Source organism: Marmota monax, unplaced genomic scaffold, assembly GCF_021218885.2.
Source record: "Marmota monax isolate L192 unplaced genomic scaffold, Marmota_monax_Labrador192_F-V1.1 WCK01_AAM20220418_F8-fsc00019, whole genome shotgun sequence".
Taxonomy (NCBI): Eukaryota; Metazoa; Chordata; class Mammalia; order Rodentia; family Sciuridae; genus Marmota; species Marmota monax.
Window position 1 is genome coordinate 23,103,167 of NW_026695242.1, and position 27,590 is coordinate 23,130,756.

The 27,590-nt window shown below is 33.6% G+C and overlaps 1 protein-coding gene across 3 annotated transcripts in view; it reads left to right on the forward strand.

The window, feature by feature from the left end:
• The window catches only part of Pcdh15 (protocadherin related 15), a 1,685,700-nt gene that overhangs the window by 1,219,261 nt on the left and 438,849 nt on the right, over positions 1-27,590 (forward strand). For all 3 annotated transcript variants that reach the window (XM_058578029.1, XM_058578030.1, XM_058578028.1), the window contains 3 exons: positions 3,824-3,943; positions 16,535-16,645; positions 22,054-22,224. In XM_058578029.1, the coding sequence (XP_058434012.1) occupies positions 3,824-3,943; positions 16,535-16,645; positions 22,054-22,224 (402 nt within the window). The remainder of the gene's footprint in view (positions 1-3,823; positions 3,944-16,534; positions 16,646-22,053; positions 22,225-27,590) is intronic.

Consider the following 27,590-nt stretch of genomic DNA (forward strand, 5'->3'; position numbering starts at 1 on the left):
CAGTCATTTGCAGATATGCACAGACTGGTGAGAATTTTGTCAACAATTGCACACATTTCTACTTAAAGTGAAATAAATCTATGTTCTGCCATCTCTTCAAATCTCATGCTTCATGAAGTTATTCTATTTGTAATTTATGTAGTGTCATCTTTCTACATTTTTGTGGTCTTTATTGTTGTTGCTGTTGTTGGTGGTGGTCATGATCGTGTTGTTTGAAATGGCCCCTTAAAGTACTGCTGATGGGTCGTCAAGTGTTCCTAACAGAAGAATGTAATAGGCTTTATGCAGAAAATACATGGGTTAGATAAGCTTCATTCAGGCATGAATTATAGTGCGGATAGCTCAGAGATGGAAGTTAATAAACCCAAAATATGTATTAAATGTCTTTAAACAAAACAAGGTTATGCATTGATCAGTTGATAAAAAAATATTTAAACTAGACATTTGCAGAATCCATTTTTGTATTTCTCAAGCCTCCTAGGTTTAATACTCATTAATTCAATGTTTGTGTTGGTATTATGGAACTTAACCACTACATCTAATAAGATAACCACCTGGATTCATATCAAACAATGAATACAATAATTCTGTGGGGATTTTTTATGTGTAAGATTGGAGTACTCTCTTTTGGAGTATTGTTCATAATTTTTGAGTTGTATTAAGGAAATATTCTTCACAAAATACCTGAAAAGTAAACTCAGAAATTGTCACCATCTTGTATGTTTACATTCTAACTTCTCTTACTTTTTTATAAAAAAGAGAAATTGTTTAATTTTGAGACAAAATATATCAATTCAGTATTATAAATCAAAACTAAATCTCTCATCCAACCTAGAAATATAAGCAATTTTTTTTAAATCAAACATTTTAAAATAATACATAAAACATAAAATTGTACATATTTATGGAGCACTATGTGATGTTTAGATATATGTTTACATGACATAATATTTAAGTAAGGCTAAACATCTCCTCAAATATTTATCATTTCTTCATGGTAAAAAGTCTTATTACTGGCTTCTTCTTAAAGGACGTTAATTTTTCATTTTTATTTTTTAAAATTTTTGCTTTTGAATTCATCAGTGTAGTTCATGTACTTCCCAATATAGCTGTATAGCTGTATACAATTATTTGTGGCAAAAGACATGAACTAAATAAACAAGTAACAGAATCAGGCAAGCTGATCATCATTCCTCACAGAGAAGGCATTTCAGAAAAAAAAATTGTTTAAGAAAAACAGGAAAAAAGTGGTTTTAGTAATAGTGAGTAGATATAAAAAATATCAATCTTATAGCAAATTGTCATTTAAGGTAATATTAAACAGGCCAGCAGAATTTATTAAATTGGGAAAGTAACCTCTGTTGTCTTTAGAACCCTTTTGCTCACTTTTTGTTGAAAAGCAGTTGCTTCCCTGACTCCAGTCCACCTGTGGACCCCACGACCTTTAATATTCTTGAATGTGACCTGAGTTCCTCAGGATCTCCTATTCCTTCCCTATGATACCCACTGTATCACCGAGTGTTTGACTCCAGAATCTGGCTCTAATGTGAAAGTGGTCTAATGGTACCTGAAGGCTCAGTAAGTAGATTGAAGGATACAGGCACACTTGTTTTCAGAATTTCCTGACACAATATTGTTCAATTTTTTGGTTTCTTATTTTATTTGTTCTTTGATTTAGCATTTTTTGATTTGCTTTTATTTAGTTCAACCCCATGATGTTGTTTTTTGCTTTGGCAACAAAATCTTTGATTAAATATTTTATTAAACATCTGGTAGCAATTATTTTAATTTTCATAATTTTAAAACTCTGGATGAACCTGGGAGATATTATGTTATGTGAAATAATTCAGGCATGGAAAGAGAAATAGAACTCATGTGTGGAATCTAAAAAATTGAATTCATAGACATTGAGTATAATGATGACTATGATACAAAATTCCAGTTAAGTAAGGAGAAGAAATAAGTTTAAGAGGTCTGCTGTACAACATAGTGACTAGATTTTTTAAAATTGCTGATCAATCAGGTTTTATTGTTGTCACCACAAAATGATGTATTTTGAAGTATAGATATGTTAATTAGCTTTGTTTAAACAATACACAATGCATACACATTTTAAAAGATGTTGTACATAATAAGTATATATATATATATATATATATATATATATATATATACATACATATATATGTGTGTATACATACTCACACAATTTTCATTTGTCAAATAAATAGAAGCAAAAAAACCTAAAAGCATAGCTACATAAGAATGAGTGATTTTTTTATAAAAGAGAATGGTATCTTTTCTGACATTTTATGCATTTAAAAATAAATAAAAATGGCAATTTGGAAGCCATTTAGTTAACTTAGAATAATATTATAAATATCCTATTTCCTTATAGCTATGGTTTAGTTCTTTAATCATAGTTATGTTGTTTTTGTAAATAAAAATTTACAAACTAGTGTAGTTGTTAGACCAATAAAAATGTGTTTGGTCCATTCATAGTTTAATTTTATAAAATCTAGTGCCAACTTGAGAATCAATAATTTTCCTATAAAATTAGAATTTTAGATGACCTAGTAATTTTAGCTCCATATTCCATTATGGTAAGAATTTTGTAGGGCTGAGTAGCAGCTATCAAATTAGGGCATTTGTTCACTTTTCCCATCAGACTTGCTTTCCACATTTTCATCCCCTGATTGATCTCTGTAGACATTTGAATTTATAACCCCTAAAAAATGTTAGTAAATTAGATGATCTCTTTCTTCCTTCTTAAAGTATTTTTCCATGAGGGAATCCCATCCAATAATTAACACAACAAACCTAATAAAATTAGGTCTCTGCACTGTAGAAGTACAGAGCTTATGTTTATTGCTAAAATGTGTTCATTTACTGGGACAGCATAATGTATACAGAAGTGTAAAATGCATAAACAAACAAAAAAGGTCACTATAATTTTACTCATAGTGGCAAAGGCTATATTAGGAATGGTATTGTAGTAAGTGATATCAAACTAAGTTGAAACATACTCAACGAGTAATTAATGAGCTAAAACATGAGGAATGGGAAAGGAGAATTGACAAAAATATATTGTACAAAGACAATTTGTACAAAGACAATTTGTAAGAGAAAATAACAGTGATGTTCTGTGGAGATTCTAGGATCTCCACATTAATAGGCCAAATGCCTTACATGGTTTTACATGCCAAAATACATTGTTTTACTATTATTCTTTTAATTTAAAAAAATAGATAAAAAGATGTGACTGTCTTCAACTCCTGTCATAAAATTGTTTCTTATACAACCAATATTAGAAGCCCAGAAGAAATTCATAGCTTCTTCCTCTAAAAGGGCAGTCATTATTATAATTTCTCTTCCCCAAACTTGCCATGTGGATATACTTAACAACCTGGATTTTGGGCTGTCTCTGAAAAGGCTTTTGAAACTAAAATAAAGAAACTTACTTGTACGATTGAAATTCTATCATGTAGATAACTTAATGCTTCAAGGTTTTTCAAGAAAAAACAGATGCATTTTCTCCACAGGTATTAAGATGCTAATGGGTATAAATTGGGCCAAATGTGCTTTATTCTGAATCCTTCTATTTCTTTACCTGAAGCAAGGATCAGGAATTTGGAAATTTCAGACATTGTAAGAACTCCTATGTTAGGTTTGCAAGTGTGTTTTTTAAAAATATTTCATTTCTGTGGTTGTAGGCAGATGTCTATTCTCTTCCTTTGTGTTACTAAAGGCTGGTTTTTGTGCTATATACTAGATGTACAACTGACAAAATGAGAATTAAGTTTTTCCTTTCTTTTCCTTTCAGCTCACTCCAGTTGGCACCACGGTATTTACAGGATTTTCAGGAGACAATGGAGCTACTGATATAGATGATGGCCCAAATGGACAGATAGAATATGTTATTCAATACAATCCAGAAGATCCGGTATGTAAATAGCCATACGTGATGAGATTTCACTATAAGGAATAAAATTAACATTTATCCCAGTTGATATTTGTTCTATTTAATATTAGTTAATAGAACTACTTAAATTAACTATTATTATATAAAAATTGACTTATTTACAATATTTGTGTTGTATTTTATCTTTGGCAGTAACTGAACATAAAAGCAAAATGCATTCATAGGCATAATATGCCACCATCTTTACTAAATTTATTTTATATTTGTAGACTCATAATCAGTCTAAGCATTCTAAACAAACCATCGCATATGGTATAACCAATGTGATGCATAGGCTTTATGCAATTTGAAAATTAATGACAATAATGCCACCACAAACCACAAACACACACCAAATACATTGTCAGTTTTGAGAAGACCCTAAAATCCTAGTCCTGCCAACAGTGAAATCTCAGAGCAGAAAACAAAGTCTCTAGCTATAGGCCTTTCTTGTTTTAGGATTTATATTGGTTTTTAGGCCATGGAATCACTCAAATGACATATTAAGCAAAACTAGACAAAATGTGAAATCTTCAAATGAGGCTATAGCTGGAAGTCTTGCCTGCCCTCTGTCTTTCCTCTTGCTATGGCATCTTCTCAGATTACCATGAATTCCCCAAAGCAGAATTAAAACCACTTCTTAAGTGGTTTCTTATTTCATGTTTCTTTCTTGTGTTTACTGCTAGGAATATTAAAAGTTTTGAGGTTAACATTATTTTTTACCCTTTATGTTTTTTCATGAGGTTTAACTAAACACACACAGCACACATAAACGAACAAAAACACTGTTGAGCAGGTAGAGTTTAAGAACTCACCAAATATGTCTACTTCACACATTTATTATCAGAATAAGGTAAAACACAAATGCATCTTCTTGTATTCCCAAAAGCAAGTTGTAGTAGCAAATTTTCTCCATTGCTTTGGAGAAACAACCAGGCTCACAGGTGAAGTGATTTGCCTGGTATATTACACAGCCATTTCTAAGTCTCAAAACCCAATGTTAGAGGAGCATGCCCACTCTTCCTCTACTGAATTCTAATGAAATATATGTAGTATTGTTGTTAAAAATTCTCAAAACATTTGAAAAATAAGAATTAAATAAAAGGGGGATGGGATGGGCATAGTAGGGCAAAGGGCAAGTTTTGGAGATTTTGTTTCCCTTAAAGGGAACTTCTCAGCATGTTTGAAAGGAAACCAAGAGATGAGGACGTGATGAGAATGTGACAGTGAGCCTTAAGCATGAAGGGTTATACAAGAAATGGAGTGGAAAGGACTGCAGAAACAGCAGAGGAGCAGAGGGCAAGAGAAACACTTTTCCATTAACAGTACAAAAGACAGCTGATTGCACATTCTGTCTGAACCATTCCTCTTGTTTGCTCTTCAGATTTTCTTCTTTAATAATTAATATTGCACGTGTGTGCCATTTTCCAGCTTACATTATATGATGTCATTCCTTAATTCTTATTCCTTAAACTATATGAAAATTAAGCCAGAAAATATAGAATGGTCATAGAATGGTCATTCCATGTATTTGAGGCAAATGTTTTTTTGCATTGAGAAAAAAATATTTAAAGCTTAAGTTATAGTTTGAACTAAAAAAAAAATACTTAGAAACTATCTTCTAGTTTTGTGAAGCTGAAATTCTTTTTTAGCTGTGCAGTAGTCCCTTCTGAATGCTTCCCCCTTTCAGGAATCTCTGGGCTTGAAATCAAACACAATTATGTATCTTTTACTACCTACAGAATAGATAACCAATCAGCCTCATGCAGTTTTAAAATTAGAAGAAGGAAAAATAAATTTTAGCAAGCTAGCACTACTGTCGAATAAATAAAGTTCTCTGGACATGGTCTTACTTCCATGCGACAAAAGAGTAAGACATCAGGAAAACATTTCACGTGGGTTCTATTGGAGGAGAAAGCATTAATCAAGGCACATTTTTAGACAACCTTCAGCTGTCCTAGACATTTACTGTAAATTCAGTACCAGACTTTTTTCTTATAAGATCTGCAAGAGAAACACTTATTATTTTTATATTTCATATTCTCACAAATCTATAGTAATTTTGTTTATATTAAAAGTAGCATAATGGCTGGGAGTGGTGGTGCTTGCCTGTAATCCCAGCAGCTCAGGAGGCTGAGGCATGGGGATTGGGAGTTCAAAGCCAGCCTCTGCAAAATCCAGATGCTAAGCAACTCAGTGAGACCCTGTCTCTAAATAAAACACAAAACAGGGCTGAGGATTTGGTTCAGTGGTTGAGTTTCCCTGCGTTCAATCCCCATACTCCCTCCCTGAAAAAAAACTAGAATAATGATCTCCTTATTTCTTAATATAAAAGCAAAAGTGCATGTGTAATGAACAAACTATTTAACCTGAATGTGATCATCTCAGGCTTTGGTAAGCACTGATATAATTTCTTTTAAAGTAGTCTCATACTGTATGATAGATAAATGATAGAAAGAGTAGATCAGCCAGTCTTACTTAAAATTCTGGTCGTTTTCTTTCATCTGATGCTTTGTTGTTCATTACTTAAAGTCACATATTACCTACCGTCTATTTCATTCATCTCACAGATGTTTTGTTTGGCCACAAAATATTGTAAACTATTTTTGAAGTCAATATCTAAACATCATGAAATTTACATTCAAGGGTGGCTTGTTTTCTTCCTTTGAGAAACAGAAACATGTTGACACTGCCCTTGATTTCCAATAACACAGTAATCTGCATTTGTTGAACTTCCCTCACTCCTATCACTGAGCCAATATGTATGTATACAGCCATACCCCAGTTGCTTCCCTCATTTATATTATCTGCTTTATCCTTGTAGACAGTCGCAAATGCACCTCCTGTCACATAACAATGCAAAATATTAATTAAATTTTCCCATCATTTTAATCAGTGCTTCTAATGAGAGTTCAGTGGAAATTTAATATTTCCTGTACATAATGCATCATTTTTTTCTACTTTTAATTTTTTCATTTCATTGTGTGTGCTTAGCAACTTGACTTTTGCATGATAAGGTGTACTTTTTTAATAATTATTTTTGGGAGAGGGTTGCAGACTTACTTAAGTTTTTAATCTCTATTTTTTATAAATTAATTATCATTTTTGTGTAATATTTTTATGCCCTTTTCCCTCTTCCCCCTGACTGATTTACATCTAAGACTCTAATTACAGGAAAGGTAGATATTTTGATATTGTTTCACAGCTTCCCAGGGCTCTGTTTAATTATTTTCAATATATTTTTAATCATTTTTCTACAAACTGGATGTTTTCTATTGATTTGTTTTCAAAGTCACACATTGTCTGCCATCTCCATCCTGTTGTCAAATATATGCAGTGGTCTTTTTATTTTATTTTATTTTATTTTAAATTTAAGATATTGTGTTCTTTTATTCTAAATTTTCCACATTCTTAGAATTTTCATTTCTTCACAAGCTATAAGATTTTCTTTTTATTTTTAATTTATAGTGTATATCATTTTTTTTCATCTTTTTTTACACAGGTAGAGTTATAATATTTGCTTGAATACCCTTGTCTGGGTTTTGTAGTATTGTCTTGTCTCTCTCTTGAAAATGGAACACATTTACTTCATCACATTGACTTGTTTGGGGACTCTGTCATGGATATTGTGAATGTTATGCAGTGGAGAAACAGTTGAATCTGTTTAGTTTCTCTGAGGATTGTGATTATTTCAATGTTGTTTGTTTATTTTTGTATTTCATTTTAATGGACAACTTGGTTGAACTCAAACTGGAAGCTCTTTTACTTGAGTGCAGCACAAATCTTCATTCAGCAAGTATTATGTTTTTTATAGTTGATCTGCTTGTAATCTGCCCTCAAAGGTGCAGTTTAGAGAACAGCTAGAGATTGTGACATAGCTTTATCAGTGGAATTTTATTCTATCCCTTGCTAGCTTTCTTCTTTCCAATATTTCCCTACTCAATTACAGTCAACCTTGGTGCATCACCTGATGCTTCAGTCATAAGACTTCAGGCTTCCTATCAGACTTTTATGTGTCTCAACATGGTTCTGAACTTGGCCTTCTCTCTGGGTAACTGCCATAAAACAGGAAACTTAACTCATGTCATCTCTTTTTTCAAGTATCTACTTACTTCAAAAAATATCTGCTTTGGTTTTCTCTCTGAAGATATTAGCTTTTTGTTTTGAGTGGTTGATTGATTTTGATATTCTGTATACCTGTGCTTTTTGTTGAATTATTTGGTCAAGTAGGAGGAGTTAGTTATATAGGAGTAGAATGATTAATTCCCAGTGAGTTTCTCTCTTCAATATATCTTTAGAAAACCTAGTGTTTTTACTCATTTTTGCCTTTGAACTATTTTGGCTATCCTAAATTGTACAATAGCAACAATGATAGTAGCATTCCCAAATCTGAATAACAAAAGGGAACATGCATCCATTCCACCTATAACTGGATCTGCCGTGATATGCTGTCAGCTGATGTAGCATATCTACTACTGCAAAACCACAAACACTGAAATCTCAAATCTATTTTAGTCTGTATTCTCTATAGTAAAGGCAAAATTAAAGAAAGTACTAGACCCCAACATGTCTATTAATCTTTTTATTAAAAAAAAAAAAAAAGACTAATGTAGGGGATAGGATAATGCTTTTCAATACAAGTGTAACAGGGCTGGGGCCTTTTGGGACACTGAGTGTGAAGATGTCCCTCGTCCTGCTTTTAAAGCTCAATTTTACAATCAATCAAGTCAGATTTCAGACATGTTGCTCAAAGTAGCAGGCATGAGTTTACTGAAGGGATAAGAAAAGGGAAAGGAGACAATCTCAAGGGAAAGAGTGGGTCCTCTCAGAGAGGAAAAGGACAGTGTGCCTCTCCTGCACTCCAGTTTTATCTGGAGTCCTAGAGAAGTTTCCAGAGAGTCCTACCCAGGTTCATCTCTTAACGTTTGACTGATAACAGAATGACATCAGATTTTCAAGTTCCCACTGCCATGACAGCTCTGGGTCACTTTGGCCCATGCTGACTGGTTCTAATTGGATTCTTAGCAATAAATTCTTATAAATTTTATGATTAAGAGGAATTGTTCTTATCTCCCTGAGTTTCAGGATCTGGTCTGTGAAGAGTCACAAAAGTCTCTCCCTTTGGTTAACAGGGATTTTTCTTGTTCACATTAGTTTGGGCCTGCATTGCTTCTTCAGACAATGGGCAGTTTGCTGAGGAATGTTGTTACCGCTGTTGACCGGTGACGAGTTCTTGCTTCCCCAATGTTGAAGAATAACACCAAAGAAGCACGCCGAGGCAAGGTCAGAGTAGAAATTAGAAGTTTATAAAAGGACAGCAGAAAAGACTTCTCCCGGAGGAAGAAGGGGACCCAAGAGGTGGAATCCGTGGAAGGGATGTTGTCTCCCCTTTTTATAGTTCTTTCAGTGATGGAATGTAGATGGGAAGGACCGAGGGGTGGGACACAGGTGGGCCAAAGAAGTAATCTGGTCAGGAAGGACTTCTGAGTCAGCACCTTTTTGCTGGGGGCTGTTCATTAACATTTCTTTGAGGTGGACTTTGGCCTAGGGCCTTTTTGGGACTTCATTAACATTCCATGAGTTGTCCTGCGTTTCCCGGAATCATTGCCAGCATGGCCTCCATTTTAGATTTCACTCGATATTAGACCCGATTTACCTAACTACACTGACTACCTAACTTTAAATCTGGCTTCACACTGACTACCTAACTTTAAATCTGGCTTCAATGTCATATAGCCTGTCCACTTAAGCCAGCCAGGGTTGCAGGTATATTGCTTCTTGAAAAAGAAAGCATGTGGTGGTAAGCACGGTGGGCCTATTGTTTAGAATTATTCCCTAACCTTGTGTTCCCACAACTCAATTCTGTCTGTCCCCTATCACAAGAATATGGAGGATACGCTCATGCAAATGTGTTTATTGTATAAAGTATCAGAGAAGGAAAAATACATTATCACTACAATATTATTAAGTTGGAGATTCATCAAAGGTTTTAGCTATCAATAACGAGTACTGTGTGTCATCACAAATCCTTCAGACATGTCCTAGGGAACAGTATGATGTATTGGTTTGCTATATAACAAATTATCAAAAATTCAGTAATTTAAAACAACATATTTATTTATTTATTTCCTTACAGTTTCTGTGCCTTCTGCTTAGGCTCTCATAAGATTGTAATCAAGGTGCTGGTGAGATTAATACTCTTAGTGAGGCTCAACTAGAGAATAATCCATTTCCAAGGAAACTCAGTTTGCTGTCAGAATTTATTCATGGCTATACAACGTAGGTCCTCACCTTCTTGCTCCTCTTTACTGAACGAAGGCTGGTATGGACTATTACACGCTGCCCCAAGTTCCTTGCCATAGAGTCTGTGCCTTCATGACTACTAGTGCTTCAAGCCTGCAAAGAAAGTATCTAGAGCAAGTCTGATCACAAGACAGAACTTCATCTAACACGATGTAATCATGGGACCGATAAGTCATCTACTATGCTATATTCTAAAGACTAGAAGCAAGTCAGAGATCCTGCCCACACTTAAGAGGAAGATATCATGCAAAGGTGTGAATTGCTTATCAGGAGTCAGATATGATTGTCACATATACTATAATGCAAATGTTATTTTCATTTTTTTGCATAATACGTAAACAGAATCTACTTTGAAAAAACATTTTTGACTTTTTTATTTTTAAAATACAAAATAGAAAGGATGAAGGTTCTATTCTGGTATCAGAAAAAGGTAACTTAAGATGGTCATTTGCATTATTAGGGTCTTTCTTATCCTACCTATTTTTTTCCTTATGACAGGATAGACAATTTAGTAGAAAATGTGGTGTAAGGAAGGAGGAGGCATTTTTATTATTCAAAATCATAAAATTTCAAACATAGCCAAATGTTGCAAATTCTTCACCACAACAAAGTTCTTTTATTTAATCCCTGAATAAAATAAGAATAGCTAAACTTGAGCTTTTCTTTTCTTTTGTCTTTCTTTTTATTGAAATTCAAATGATCTCTTAAAATAAAGAAAGAGCAAATTTGGGTATAAAGGGCTGCTGAACTGACTGACCCAATTTGAAGCAAAAGCACTTGTGCTATTTACCAAAAACTCCTGATTTTTCTTTCTTTGGAGATATACCAAGAATGTACTTTTCTTGCTTAGAGGAAATTACTTGCTTTGACTAATAAAATATGAGCTCAGAGAACCAAAGTACAAGTCATATCTCCTCCCACTATATAGGAATTAGAGAAAAACAAATTAAGGTTGTAACTGAAAGCTTGGTCCTTGTCCCCAATGCCAATTAATGCCAATTTAATAATGAGGACACGGTTTTGAGAAAAAAGGAAAATGTTGTTTTATTGCTTTACTAGCAAAGGAGAAACACAGGGGACTCCTGTCCCAAAGGCTGTTATTCTCCCCATTAGGAGGAACAGGGGGATTTTAAAGGAGCTCTTCAAAGGCTACATTCCAGATGTGCCCTAACAGGGGGTCCCTGGGTCCCCTGATAGTGTGATAGCATTCACTTGTTAATTTGGGAGATCTTCACTTTCTAGATCCCCTGGCAGACATCTCCTTTCTGTGGAGCACAGATAACTCAAAATAATCCTGTTCCCAGCCCCATGGTTAGGAAGCAGGAGAAGGAGACAGGGAAAAGAACACATCTTTAAAAAATAAGCCTCAGAGCATATATTCAGAGCTTATATTCAAAAGGTGAAGTGGACCACTGTTACAAGGTAAGCCATCTATTAGCCTGAATTCTGAATGACAAGAAACAAAGTCTATCTGCTGAAGTGCTAGATGTATAAATATGTGGATTAGGTAAGAAATGAAAATAAAGACCTTTGTTTCTGTAGCATAACCTATTTTTTCTTAACCAATTTATTTAGAAAATAAATGTTAGTAAATGTCTCATAAAATCCTTTAAACATTTGTTAAAGAAAACAATTACTCAATGACATGTGAAAGCATGGTGAAAAAGACTTAATTCAGGAAAATTGCAATAGATATAGAATTACTGCAACCAGTTCTTACAGTGGAGAGAGATTGAACTCAACTCCAAATAAGACATGAGCAAGTGGAATTTGTAGGCAAGAAACAGGGTGATGATCCATGTAATAAATTTTTCTAGGAGAGATTATCAGGGGAAGGGGGGAAAGTTAGACACACTTATCAGGATTCTTGCTAGAACCAAGCAGAAGTGATCATACATGACCTGGAGGATGATGGAAAATTGGGTACCTGATCAAATATCAGATATGGAGGGTGATCAGATATCTAGACTGAGGGGATTCTTGCCCAACTGAGTTAGCAAGGTTATTTGCTAACATTGGATTTTATAAGGAAGTACATGGATGGGCTTGAAAAAAATTTTAAAAACCTGAATAAAATTTGGCAGAACAAAAAAAAAATTGTAGTTCTTTCTTATCCAAGGGAAGAAGAGACATTCTTCTTTATAAGTGCATTTTTTCATTCTGTCACCTATTGTTCATTAAGAAACATTTGGATTATTTGTTAGGACATGATACTACAGGATATTTGCTGAGCAAAGAGAGCTACAAACATTTAAATTAGGGGCCTTTAATGTCTATGATATTTATACTATGCTCATCACAGTTGTTGTAAAATATTGTTTTTGATGCCTTCGCCATAATAAATACATTGACTGATTTAATTGTTTAGAAAAAAAAGAAAAAAAATACTTTTTTGAATTCATCACATGCTTCACAAATCTTGCATTTTTGTGTCTATATTATATATTAAATGAGAAAATGCAAATATAAAAAAGGTATCATTCTGATATTTTAAATTCCATTGTTAGCAAGATTGAAAAAACTTTCTAGAAGTTTTATTGTATTAGTTCTCTTAATCTTTTTAAATATAAAAATGGAATTATTTTTATTCTGCACTTTAAGTATTTTGATCTAAAGTGATTAGGAGGAAAGGGACAACATATCCCGTGTCGCAGTCTCCAGTGAACTAAGGCTACAGCATACCTTTTCTATTAGGAACCACTGCTATCAGAAAAGCACCAAGGTAATAGTGTGCATACACAGCTTCTGTTTTGGAGGCAGTAGAGCAGTTTTTCAGAGGGTGATAATATCTTTTATCAAGGCCTCCTGAGTAAATTGTCCTCTTTTATAGTACACTTGACTCCCTATAGCTTTGAAGGAATTGAGAAAAAAATAAACCACAATTTATTTTTTAACATGCAAACATGTAATACATTTGAATTTCCTGAGTCAGGAAGCTAAAAGCACAGTTCAAATGTAAAAGGTTTTTAACAAATTACCATCCTTTAGTAGTTTCTGTATTTAAGTCAATGTCAAAATTCAGATGTTATTAAAATATTCCAAGCTAAGCAAAAATAGTTTCTAGGCAGCTAAATAGTAGAAATATGTATACTTCAAGAATATCATACTTGGTATATTATATCATGACCGTCTCAAATCCCCATCATGTTTAATATTCTCGTTTTTTCTTGTTTAAGTCAACTAAAAGTCATCTATTTAAAAAACTTGGAACCTAGGTCTTTTCAATATAAATCTGTAACCTTTTAACTTTGCAATATAAATACTTCTACACTCAATTAAGCACTTCTTAATACAGTTTGATGGGAAATAGGTTAGAACAAGGTAAAATGCAAATATATGTGTTTATGATAACTTTGTATTAAATAGTAAAATATTATCAGAGTGGTAGTAAGGGCAGAGTCCATGCTTCCTATAAGAATCACAGTCTGTTTGGTAAACAAGGATAATGTATTCTTGCTAAGTGATCTGTTTTTTCTGTCAGTAATTAGATTAGGGGAAATGGCCTATCAATGACAACCCATCTATAGACTGATCGTTAACTGATGCCATGGGGGCCTGGCTTAATAAGACACAAGCTAAGGGTCGAATAGAGAATGTTAGGACAAAATTGATGCTGTTTATTATAAGTTAAGGGTAAATTAGTCTTACTCAAAGTGAACATATCTCTAACTAAGGGCATAATAACTGCTAGCAGGACCCTCAGAGAAATGACTTTTTATCTAAACTATTACTAACTCACCTTCACACATATTAATAAAGAAGGTTATGGGAGAATTAAATCATCTTGTGGGAAACAGTGTCAATATTCCCTCTATCTCCCTCCTTTGTGGGTGCATAAGTGTGTGGTGTGGAAGTTACACCTGCCTTCTACCTTAATTTCTGTCCTTTGGATAGTGATAAAACTGCTCAACCTGTCTCATACCCTCACTTTACTAAATGGAGGATTGCCCCTTCTCTGACAGTTGTCAGGTCACTGAACCACTTGGAAATTGTGAGTGGACCTTTCTTAATGGAGGCCAGGTGTTTAGAGCCAGTGGATGTCAAAAGATTGAGCCATAATTGGATTTCTTTTGTTAAGATGGTGTAGGTAGAGGTCAACATTTAAATTTCCATCACCTAAAGAAAAGGGTGCCAAGTTTGTGTCTTACAGAATGTCCAGAACTATCAGAAAGAGGGCAATGGCTTTGCCTCACAAATCATTGAAGCAAATGGATATTGCTATTCCCATGCTCTTCTTCATTATGGATCAAAGCTCTAATTATGAAAGGAAAGAGCCATAAATAGCAGAAAGGCAAAATGCAGACACATTCCTACTCCACTTTTTCAAAGTAAAATCTTAACTGTCTGCATCAGAATCATGCAGTAAGTCTGATAGAAATGTAGACTACTGAGAATTTCTGAATAAGGGGGAACAGAGATATATTTGAACAATATATATATATATATATGTTATATATTATAAATTATGAGTGAACTGTCCCATTTCCCCGTGACCCTATACTATAATAATTAACAATAAAGCAAACAAACAATGATTTTTCTATAAAATCTTGCTTTATTTTTACTTCTTAAGTTAAGTTTTGGAATTCCACTAAAATAGGGCATTTAATTAGAGTTGATCTTAACCAATATTCATTTTACTAGAGAAAGTTTTCTAAATCTTTTGTTGTTTTTTTTTTTTCAGTACCAGGGATTGACCTCAGGGGCACTTGACCACTAAGTAACATCCCCAGCCCTTTTTTGTGTTTTATTTAAAAATAGGGTCTCACTAAGTTGCTTAGTGCCTCACTTTTGCTGAGGCTGACTTTGAACTTTAGACCCCCCTGCCTCAGCATCCTGAGCTTCTGGGATCATATGCGTGTGCCACCATACCCAGCTCCTAAATCTTTATCTACATTATGCTTGCCCAACTCCTAAACTTTTATCTACATTATGCTTCTCTTTTTTGTACATTTTCTTCTATTGATTTATTTAATTATTAATCTATAAGTTTTAGAGAAAGAATGGCTACTCAAAAATACTTGTTTAATCAAGAAATTATTTAATTTTAGTACATAGGCTTGCCAACATTTACAAAGTAGCGCTGATGATGAAGCGCATACTGCCCCTTTATTTTTCAAAGTACTTATGAAACAATTAAAACATGAAAATATCAGATTTATGTAAAATATAGATTTAGCTAATAAGAAATAAGATCAAAAATTCTCAGAGAGCAATAACATTACTTGTTATTAACAATAACTTTACTTGTTATTATCCTTAACATAGTTGTTTATAATAGTTCTTCATATTTTTAATGAAAACTGTTAAGAACAACAACAAAATATTGAAAATATCCCTCAAGTTGTTTTGATAGAGATAGAAAGGTAAGTATCTCTGTGTCATGGACTGAGGCTCCTGAAGAATCCGTGAAGGGAAATAGAAAATACACAAAAAATATGTTTTGTATGAAAAAAATTTCAACATCATATCAAAGACTTAATTGAAATTGGAAGAAAGAAGATTTCAGAATAGAATTTGCAAACATTATTTTATCATTTTTCACAATGAGAATAAAGTACAGGAGTCATTTAAGGTCTATGGGAAGACACTAATCTTGTAAATTGTCCTCTTAAGGAGTGAATACACTTAAACTGAGGGCTTCTTGTAAGAGGAGGCACTTCAAAGATTGTCCTTATGACCTGCATGTTATCTGGAAGGCACCTTAAAGATTGTCCTTATAATTTGCATGTTACCAGGAAGCAATGGGGTTAGGGAGCTTAACTAATGTGTTAAATTATGAGCCTTGAAAAAAAATAAACTTTAAATTATAAGTTACATGATCATATTGTATTTAGTGTCAGAAAATGCTTGGAATATGACATTTGCACAAATGTAAAAAAAGTGAAATTAAATAGAAATAACAAACTGCAAAATCTGAACTCTTTGATGTTAAAACAACAGGTCAAAAGATAACAGGGAAGATTTTCAGGTTTCTGGAGTTTGACTCAGGACTATTACAGAGCCATGGATGAATAACCTTAATAATATATGAAAAACTATGACAAGTGTACTGCATTACAGTTATCATTATCTCTGGTGAAACTTTTTGATCAAAATAAAATATTTTGAGAAATTATAAGAATATTCAGTATAAAGTTTATACTCACATTTAATTCTCAGATAATAAGAAAACCATCTACCTTTCAAGAGGACTAATCCACAATATAAAACTATCTTGTTTCATCATATATTCAACTGATCTGAACCTTGTGTGCTTAATATTTGCAGACATCCAATGACACCTTTGAAATTCCCCTTATGTTGACTGGAAATGTAGTGTTAAGGAAGAGACTCAATTATGAAGACAAGACTCGATACTTCGTCATCATCCAAGCTAATGTGAGTATTTAATTTCCTATCTTTTTCTATGAACTTATGAAGTAAACAATGCATCCAATGCTCCTAGAGTCCTTGGCATGATAAACTTTCTCAACAGGGCAGCGCTGCCCTTGGTGGAATTTATATATTATATGATTCAACTCGAGGAAAGTGATGGAATGGAGTTGGAGGGTTGGCTTCCACTCACTATTCCTTCTCGTCTAAATCTCCCTCTAATGTAGGAGCTGCATGCCAATAATTTGCTTTTTAGCCCAAACTGAAATACTTCCCAAAGTATGATTTACCAAACAACCACATCAATATCAACGTGGAGCCATATTCAGTATGTAGATGCCTGGATTCTGCCTCAGAAGCTCCACTAAAAAATTCAGAGGATGGAAGTCAGAAGTATATGTGTATGTAAAAATATCTACATTTTTATTGGATACACACACAAAAAAATCGTACTTTCAGATTTCAACCTATGTAAAAATCTTTTCAAAATACTCTCACCCTGACCTTCCCTCACTTCTGCTCCCTATCAATTTGGAGTAAGTACTAATTTTAAACCATTGTTTTTAACTCTACCAGTTTCTTTCTAAAGTATGGAAGTAAAATGAGTGGATGGTGATTTATGGCTTACGGAACAAATATTTATAGATTATTAGAATAATAAAGATACATGAGCACATGAGTCTGTAAAACATACTATTGCATGTACAGGCATGCAGAAAAAATGAAGAAAAATCGGGTAAACACCTCAAACAAATAAGCAAAAAAACCTTCAATAAAAAAGGCCCACTTCTAAAATTAAATAGACTAAGATAATTTGGTTGCTATTATTCTCTTTTTTTAAATAAAGAAACAGAATGAAGTTACCAGGATTAATTTTTAAATTTTCAGTCAGTAATATTGCATCTATCACCAGTGAGCAGAAGCAAGACAAATAGCTCTGTGGTCTTAGGTAACAGACTTAGGGTCAAAATACTCAAGGCAACTCTAATTATGTTGAATATTTTTTTTTCTTTCTCTACTGCAAATACCTGATAAGGTAATGAAATAGTATTTAATATATGTATCTATGAATGAGTCTGTTAGGTGCTGCTAGCCATTTGTTAAACTACAAACTAATACTGCATATTTAAATTCTAGAAATCTCTTCCAAGGATTCTGTGATATTTCCTCAAAAATAAACCAGAAAATAAGCATGTCTGTCCCAAAGTCATTTTAAAACCAGACTTCAGATTTCATATAATTTTAAATATTGTTAGAGTCCAAATCTTTCTTGGCCCCATTTACCACAACCAAATTTTACTTAATGTAAACATAGAACAGGCCAAAACCAAACAAACAAACATTATAAACTGGCATTTGTCCCAAGTTTGATCAAGGAATAATTAGAAATTAAACTGTTTTATAAGAAACACTTTCATTTGAGAAGGAGGACTTAAAGTCTCACCATCTAAAATTAAAGGTGTTTCAAAAAATAAAAAATAAAAAAAAATAAAATTAAAGGTGTTTCTTTGCTTTAATATTATTACAATTTAAATATTTCTAATTTTATAAAATTATGTTTTAAAAAGAGAGTGTTAGAACAATAAGGTATATCTGAGCCATTTATAAAAATAGTGACTTTTATTTAAGTGTTACTAGGCATGAACCCTGTTTTATAAAACATAAGTTCTTCCATGTAATGTATTGATGAAACTTTCAACCTATTCATTAAACAATTTATTCAAGAGCAATGTGGTATCTTTGATATGTGAGTCCTTATATTGCAGTATGCTTTTGAAAAGTTGTGCATTGTATTTCCATCATATGGAGCTAGAATATTGAAAGACTTGCATGAAGATGCTAAGCATTCAGTACAACATCCCTCTCTGTGAGACAATGACAGAATGCTCCAGTTCTGTCAAATCCTACACTCCACTGAACAGTCCTCATTGTTTTCTCGATTTTGTATTGAAGATATGGTTATACTTTTGAAATCCCATATGTCAGCTTTCCTGCTGGATTATTATTTGTATAACCTCCAATTCCTTACATATATCTAAAGTAATAACTTTAAAAGACATAGTGACTCATTCTTAAGGAAGGTAATTAAGGCTTTTGTGTTAATAAATGTTCAGTGTTAGGAAATATATAAATAATATAGGAAATAACAGCACATTTTCAGAAAATCTACATTAAGTAGTTATATTAGTCTGCTTGTTTTGCCATAACAAAATACCATAGACTGGTTGTCTTATTCAACAGAAATCTTCTCACCAGTTTGGAGTCCGGAAACCACAGACAAAGTCTGGTAGGATTTGTTTCTGGGGAGAACTGTCTTCTTGGCTGGTAGATGGCCATCTTCTTTCAGTGTGCCTCATTCCTTTTCCTGTGCTCCCATGGTGCAGGGTGGTGGAGCTCTTATTATCATACTACTTCTATCATATAAGGGACCCATACTTATGATAGTACTTAACCTTAAATAATCTACTTATATAACTGCACTGGGGATTAAAGCTACATTATATGAATTTGGGGGGAACATAATTTATTTCATACAGCACTTGAACTGTGAAAAAAGTTATAAAGAGATATCCTTGCTGACCAATTACAATCACTTTTCTAAGTTAATAAAATATTATTTTAAGAGATTTTTTTAACAAAGGAAAGAGAATGAGAAATGAAAAGGGAACATGAAAACATGGACAGAAGGAAATTTCTTGGTAGCTTTTACATACATTGCATTGATACATTGCAATGAGTAAAAACACAAGCAATGAACATCATATCAGATGTTTATGCCAATAATTATATTTTATTTGTACCATTCCCAATTTAGAATAGTATTTACTTCATTATAGCTATTTTTGCTATACTTTCAACAGACCAGTTGCTGATAGCAAACAAATGAAATGGCTCTTCAAAACAGCTAATAAAGCAGAGTTATGTATGTAGCATAATGGACTGGGAAGAACAAGTGGGATTCCAGGGGAACATACAAATGAAAAAAATCATTGTGATATTAGTTTATGTAGATAGGAATTATCTTCTCTCTATTTTTCTTTATGACCATAGGAACCCAGGGAGAGGGGATTCATGGCACTATTGCTCCCCAAGATAAAGCTCAGAGGATTTTTTCTGTTGAATCTCAAATGACTTGTTTTTAAAACAATCATTTTATCAACCCTGTGGTTTGAATGCATCTAAACATTTTGAAAATGTAAACATTTATTTTTGCTGTGATTTGATCATAATCCATCTTATAATTGATCAAAACATAAAAGAAGGCTGTGACTGTAGCTCAGTGGTAGAGCACTTGCCTAGCATGCATGAGGCACTGGGTTCAATCCTCAGCACCACATAAAAATAAATAAAGTAAAGGCATTCTGTCCATCTACAACTAAAAATAAATAAATAAAAATAAAATAAAAACATAAAAGAATACTAGAATCAGAAGGTTACTACTTTCCAGTATGATAGCACTTGTAAAATTCCTCCAATAGAGATTTTTGCTTTCTCTGATTTGCCTTCAATCACTTCTCTAAAACTCTTCTGGATCAACCATGTTGAGAAAGATGACTGGAATGTAGTATTTCTAAAGTTAAGAAAGTAGGCTTATATTAATATCTGATAACTGTCACATAGAAAGATGATTTTGAAGCAATGTAAAATAAGTCAGTCTAATCAACTTTTGAAACTTAATTGAGGTAAATTAACATAAGATACATTAACCAATTGAAGTGAACAATTCAGTAGCATTTGATACATCCTCAATATTATACCACCACTGCCTCTATGTACTTCCCAAACATAATCAAAATTGTTAAAAAATAAGAAGTCTGAGAAATTCTCAATGCCAAAAGGAACCTAAAGAGACATTATGACTAAATGTAAAAGTTATCCTAGTTGGAATATTGGAGCAGAAACAATTAATAGACACTAAAAAAAATCACATGTCAGTTATTAACAATGTATGATCAAAGAAAAATTGCACTGGACAAATTAAATAGGTAAGGGATACTCTGTTCTGGGCTATCTTGATAAGAAAGAGCAACCAGAGGAAGGGCTGGTGAGTAATTAGGAGCCGAATTGAGTTTTTGTTAGAGGATGCGAGAGAAGGTAGAGAACCATAGTTCATCAATATTTACTACTTGGCCTTTTCAAAGGAAAAGTAAATTCTCTTATGTTTATGGCAGGGCATAAGTTTTGGAACTTGGAGCAAGCCTCCTTCAAAGTTAGGCACCCAACTTCCCACAGAGACTCAGTAGGAAGGAGCCCTATCTTTCTTGACTATTACATTCCAAAGGGAAGACTCCCAGGTCATTGAAAAAGACAGGTCTGGGTTGTAAAACTGACAAGAAGTTTATAAAAGTTTTTTTTTTTTTAATCTCAAAGGAGCAAAGAAATTTACAATCATAAGGTATCCAAGGTGAATACTCTAAGGAGAGGGAGAAAGGAGCCCAAGGCTTATGTAGATTCTGTCAGGACTTGGGTGGTTGGAGATAAGGGGCCTAGAGAAAGGAAGAAGTCCTTATGAAGTTTGGCCTGCTTGAGGGAAACTCTCAGGTTATTTTGGTCAGTATCACTATAGTCTCTTTGATTGTTACATATGTACCATATTAATGCAAAGTATTAAGAATAGGGAAAACTGGGCTTGCAGTACATGGGAACTCGTGTGTGTGTGTGTGTGTGTGTGTGTGTGTGTGTGTGTTGGTACCAGGGATTGAACTCAGGGGCACTTAACTACTCACTGAGCAACATCTCCAGATCTATTTTGTATTTTATATGGAGACAGGTTCTCACTGAGTTGCTTAGCACCTTGCCATTGCTGAGGCTGGCTTTGAACTACTGCCTCAGCCTCCCAAATTGCTGAGTTGCTGAGATTACAGACATGAGCCAGCTTGCACATCATGGGAACTCTTTATACTATCTTATCAATATTTTCCTAAATCTAAAACTGCTTCAAAATTCTTTAAAGTATTTAAAAGTAACCACACTCCACACCTATGGATCCTGATGATTACATCCTTCCTTCTTCCTTCTTATTCAACTTGGATAATGGAAAGTTTCCTTTCATTTCCAGATCAGCTTTCCCAGTAAATTATAAAGCTGTAAATGAGATTTCTTTTTATTTTCAAAAGGGACTCAATGAAGCAAATTCCCAAGGACACAATGAACTCATCACAATATTATATTATTACCCTCCTAATGCTGTGAAAAGGCCGGACCTATGAAAGTTTAGCTACTATAGTAAGCTTTTGGAGAAAGTTGATTTGAAGATAACTGGATTTCAGTTTACATCTCAACTTCACCACTTCAAACTGTTGGTTTAAACAAGTTGCTTATCAATCATATAAGCAAAAGGAAAAGGAAATTTAACAAGTCACATTATTCCCAATATTTTTAAGCTATTCAGTTGTTTATTTTCCCTCTCACAGGACCGTGCACAAAATCTGAATGAAAGGCGGACCACTACCACCACACTCACTGTGGATATCCTGGATGGAGATGACTTAGGTCCCATGTTTCTTCCTTGTGTCCTTGTGCCAAACACTCGAGATTGCCGACCACTCACCTATCAAGCTGCCATACCTGAACTGAGAACTCCGGTAAACAAACTCTTACTCATTTCCCTTCATTTGCATCTCTCTAAATGCAGTGGGATGCTACTGAAACATTTTTCACACATATTGATTGATATTAGCAAAATAGACAAATATTTAAAATATTTATGTCTAAAACTATTTTCAGACAGTATGGGTAAATTTTTGTCACAATGCATAATTACACCATTTACAAGGTAGAAACTATATCATGGCGCAGCAAGCCCTCTGACATTGATAGTTTTATTTTTTCTGTGCATAAATCACAGCAGAGCTCAGTTGCCAACATATTCTGGGAAATTCCAAGAAGCAACTCCAGCATATCCTTAAATTCACATTTAAATGTGCAGTCCTAAATCAGAGGACACAGGCCAACAGGAGGCCCTTCTAGCTTATAAGAGTTCAGAAATGTTGTTGGAGATTATGCTTGAGCATTTCAAGTAAGAGATGAGAAATTCTGAATGCAAGTATCTACCACTTAAAGATATAATTTAAGAAAGCAAAAAAGTAAATTCTGAATGCATATTTTCTGCACTCAATTCTGAATTTAAAAAAATGCTAAGGGAGCTATGAATTTCAGTCAATTTGGAATTCAGACCACAGATGATAAATGTACATATATGAGAAAAAAATGAATTATAAGACAAACAGATACCATGTTGAGACTAGAATAGCAATTCTGCTCTAAAGTTGGAATATATATGTATATATATTATATGCATATATGTATATATATATATATATATATATATATATATATATATATATTCTTATTCTGTTTCAGAAAATTGAAATTCCTGGCAATCAACTATTTGACTAATGCTTTTGCTACTGTAGTGGGAAATATTCAGCTCTGTGGCTTTGCAACATAATTCCCAATGTGAAAATTTACATCGGGAATTTTTTTCTCAACATTTAAAAAAGCTGAAGTTTTTGGTATCCTCTTTGTATTTGAGATTTTGAAGAATAGAACAGGAGAAATGTACAATAAACATTATAGCACTTTATTCAATTCACAAGTCCTTGTCCCATGTTATATCTGTAGGCTTGACTCATAGCATAAGTGATCACTGGTGAAGTTGACTTGACAAAAATTTAAAAACTTGGAGAAAACATCATCACAATGTAAGGCAAAAATTTCAGCTAGCTGAAGCAATTTTGAAGACAAAAATGCTAATCAGAACTTGTCTGAACAAATGCATGCATATTACCTAAATTTATACATCGTGATTTATTTTGTTGAATCTAAGTAAGAAAACAATTATTAAGGATAATAAATGTTAAATTTTGTGTGCCTTAATGGAAATGGTAAAAAATATATTTTAGTATTAATTTATGTTTCTGAGGTAATTAATGTAGCTAGTGTACCAGTGAGACCCCAAGAAAGAGGATGTAGTATAATCACAATAATTAAATTCAGTGAATCAGTCAGATGACTGCTTAACAGTACTTAGTGCACTGAAGAAAGCAAAGAAGGATTGATGTTGCTGCATGAGAAATGGAATATACTGAATTAATTTTATAAAGTGTCATGGAGCTTTCTTTCCTCTCTATTCCAGATTACTGACAGAGCATTTTCTCATCCTTATGGGATTTGAGATAATAATATAAATGATAATAATGAATAACAGTGATACAGATATTGAGTTTGACATTAAATGTGCTAAACTCTGCACAAATATTAACTAGTTGAATATATACTAGGATCTTTTGCAGATTTGCCCACCATTAAGTTCATTTTAAAGATGAGTTCTTGAAAGTAGAGTTTATGTAACTTCCCATGATCATATGGCTAATAACTAAATATATGCATATATACTGTATATATGTCCAACATACATTATATGTCCAATATACATATAATATGTATATTGGACATACTGTATATATGTCCAATATAATATGTATATTGGACATATATACAGTATGTATGCATATACAAATAATATATAATTTAAATCAGATTTGAGAAGACTAAATAAAATTAATATACATTTGAGTCCTGTCTCTAAACTAGATAATAGACTTATTCTGATTCTTTTTTTGTTTTTAATTTTTTATTGTTGGCTGTTCAAAACATTACATAGTTCTTGATATATCATATTTCACAATTTGATTCAAGTGGGTTATGAGCTCCCATTTTTACCCCATATACAGATTGCAGAATCACATCAGTTACACATCCATTGATTTACATATTGCCATACTAGTGTCTGTTGTATTCTGCTGCCTTTCCTATCCTCTACTATCCCCCCTCCCCTCCCCTCCCCTCCCCTCCCCTCCCCTCTTCTCTCTCTGCCCCCTCTACTGACATTCGTTTGTCCCCCTTATATTATTTTTCCCCTTCCCCTCACTTCCTCTTGTATGTACTTTTGTATAACTCTGAGGGTCTCCTTCCATTTCCATGCACTTTCCCTTCTCTCTCCCTTTCCCTCCCACCTCTCATCCCTGTTTAATGTTAATCTTCTTCTCATGCTCTTCGACCCTACTCTGTTCTTAGTTACTCTCCTTATATCAAAGAAGACATTTGGCATTTGTTTTTTAGGGATTGGCTAGCTTCACTTAGCATAATCTGCTCTAATGCCATCCATTTCCCTGTAAATTCTATGATTTTGTCATTTTTTAATGCAGAGTAATACTCCATTGTGTATAAATGCCACATTTTTTTTATCCATTCATCCATTGAAGGGCATCTAGGTTGGTTCCACAGTCTAGCTATTGTGAATTGTGGTGCTATGAACATCGATGTAGCAGTGTCCCTGTAGCATGCTCTTTTTAGGTCTTTAGGGAATAGACCGAGAAGGGGAATAGCTGGGTCAAATGGTGGCTCCATTCCCAGCTTTCCAAGAAATCTCCATACTGCTTTCCAAATTGGCTGCACCAATTTGCAATCCCACCAGCAATGTACAAGTGTACCCTTTTCCCCACATTGCAGCTGAGTTATGTGGGAGCTTCCTTTTGTAGAGTGGACACTAAATGCCTTTAATTTATCCTCTCTATTGTTGCACTTTAATATTCATATTGTGTATCAGTACCCAAGGAAGAGCTAGCCAATAATAAATATTACTTCAATTGACAAATAACTAGTCAATGACAAAAACTATTCAGTCTTTAGTTGACGAAGCCATTCCAATAGCAAGAATTAACATTTCTAACATCAAAGTGATGATGGTGCCCAGTAAAGAAATTCCTTCTGGGGCTGGGGTTGTAGCTCAGTTGTAGAATGCTTGCCTCACACGTGTGAGGCCCTGGGTTCGATATCAGTACCACAAAAAATAAAATAAAATAAAATAAAAATAAAGACATTATGACAATCTACAACTAAAAGAAGAAGAAGAAGAAGAAGAAGAAGAAGAAGAAATATCTTATGCCCTGAATATCTTGGAAAATAGTGTTTAAACTAGAAGCATAAAGGATCCTGGACATGGTGAACTTATGTGGATTAAAAAAAGAGGTTTCCATGGGCATGGTGGTGCATACCTTTAATTCCAGCATCTCGGGAGGCTGAGGCAGGAAAATCATGAGTTCAAAGCCAGACTCAGCAACAGGGAAGCTCTAAGCAACTCATTGAGACCCTGTCTCTAAATAAAATACAAAATAGGGCTGGAGATGTGGATCAGTGTTTGAGTGTTCCTGAGTTCAATCCCTGGTACACCCCTACCCTGAAAAAGAGGTTTTCAAGCCACTATCAATAAACAGTTTCACAAACAAGTATCCTGATTAGCCTTTAAAATCATGTTTTTTGAATTCAGTGTCATCCTAAATTCCGGAATGATCAATTTTCATACTTCATCATCATTTTTAACAGAGTAAGTCTTTCCTTAACATCCGGTGAAACAAAAAGAATTTGAATTTTACAAAGAAAATTTTAGCTTTACACATTTAAATAGATATGGTGAAGATTTATGCATTAAGGAGTATTTTTTATTGCCATATAGGAAAAAACAGTGTGTTTACTTGTTAAACTAGACACATAACTGTGATTATCAGTTGCAGCATAGTTATCAACCAGACCTTAATGCTTCAAAATATAATCATTTAATGTTTTCATAAAGCTGCAAGTTAGGGCAGGAGTTGAAGGAATATCTTTGCTCCATCATAGCCCCCCTAACTGAGAGGTGGGCACCACTTTCAGGATGCTGACAAGTATTTTGGAGACTTGATGACCTCTTATCATGGTTAAGGAGCTGATTCTGGCTACTTGGGCCCAGTGAGGTCTGTGGCACGAGCCTCTTAGAGGTTGTTTGTGTGGCTTGCTAACACAGTGAGATAGTGGGTTCAGAAAACAAGCTTCCCAAGACAAATAGGTAGAACTTCTTACAAACTAGCTTTGGAATTTGCAGTGTCACTTCTGCTATAGTCAAACCTCTGCCAGGCTCAAGGGGTAGAAACATTCCTTTTCTCTATGGAAGGAGCATCCAGGTTATGTAACAATAAGTACATATGAGAAGGAAATTTTATTGTGGCAATCTTTGAAAGATGAAAACAGCTCTAGTGCTGCCATCAGGTTGTCATGGACTCCTCTAGATCTTTGTTTTGAATCCATTATGAATCAGTAAAGGTACAAACTGAACTTAGTTTTTGAATTTCACATTCAGATTGCTGTGTTTGTAGTATATTTTCAATATTTTTTTTAATTTTCTTCTTTTCTATTTGCCTTTATGTGGGCTGATTAAATTTAAGGATATTTCAGTAAGTAAGATCTTGCTATTCAAAGTGAGAAAACTAACCATTTACGTCAGCTAAACAGGACATGTTGACTCTAATTACATACTTGCTGATCCTTTCTCGAACTAATTCTTCAAATTTTGAAAGCTTTGACACCTGCTCACCTTCTATGTTGATGTGAAAATTTCCACCAATTACCTCAGTGGTATTCTTAATCCCACTATAATACATGTAGAATTCATCAGCTTAGAAAAACACCTTTGAAAATATAGTCTAGTTTAGTGTTTAATTCATGAACTAGGATATAATGAAAGCAAAATATCTGTTTTATATTATAATTTTATAAACATGTTCAAAGATAAACTTGTTTTATAAATATGGATTACATTTTTTTCTACTACAGAAAAGTGCCTCCAGTGAAAAGTAATGTCTTCATAGACACTTAGGTTAATAATTTACTAAGAATATCAATATAGAAATCTGGTATCCCAAAGGTACTAAAAAATGGGTAGTTCCCTTCTGGTTATTTATTGTTAATTTGATAAATATCTACTGGACCCCAACATATGCTAAACTCTGTGCTAATTTAGTAGCCTATTTAGAATTGCTAACACAGAGATTCTTATTGCCCAATAAGAATAAAATACAATCTTGCCAAAAATATTATTATGTAATTTATTCTAATTTCTGACTCTTTTAAATTT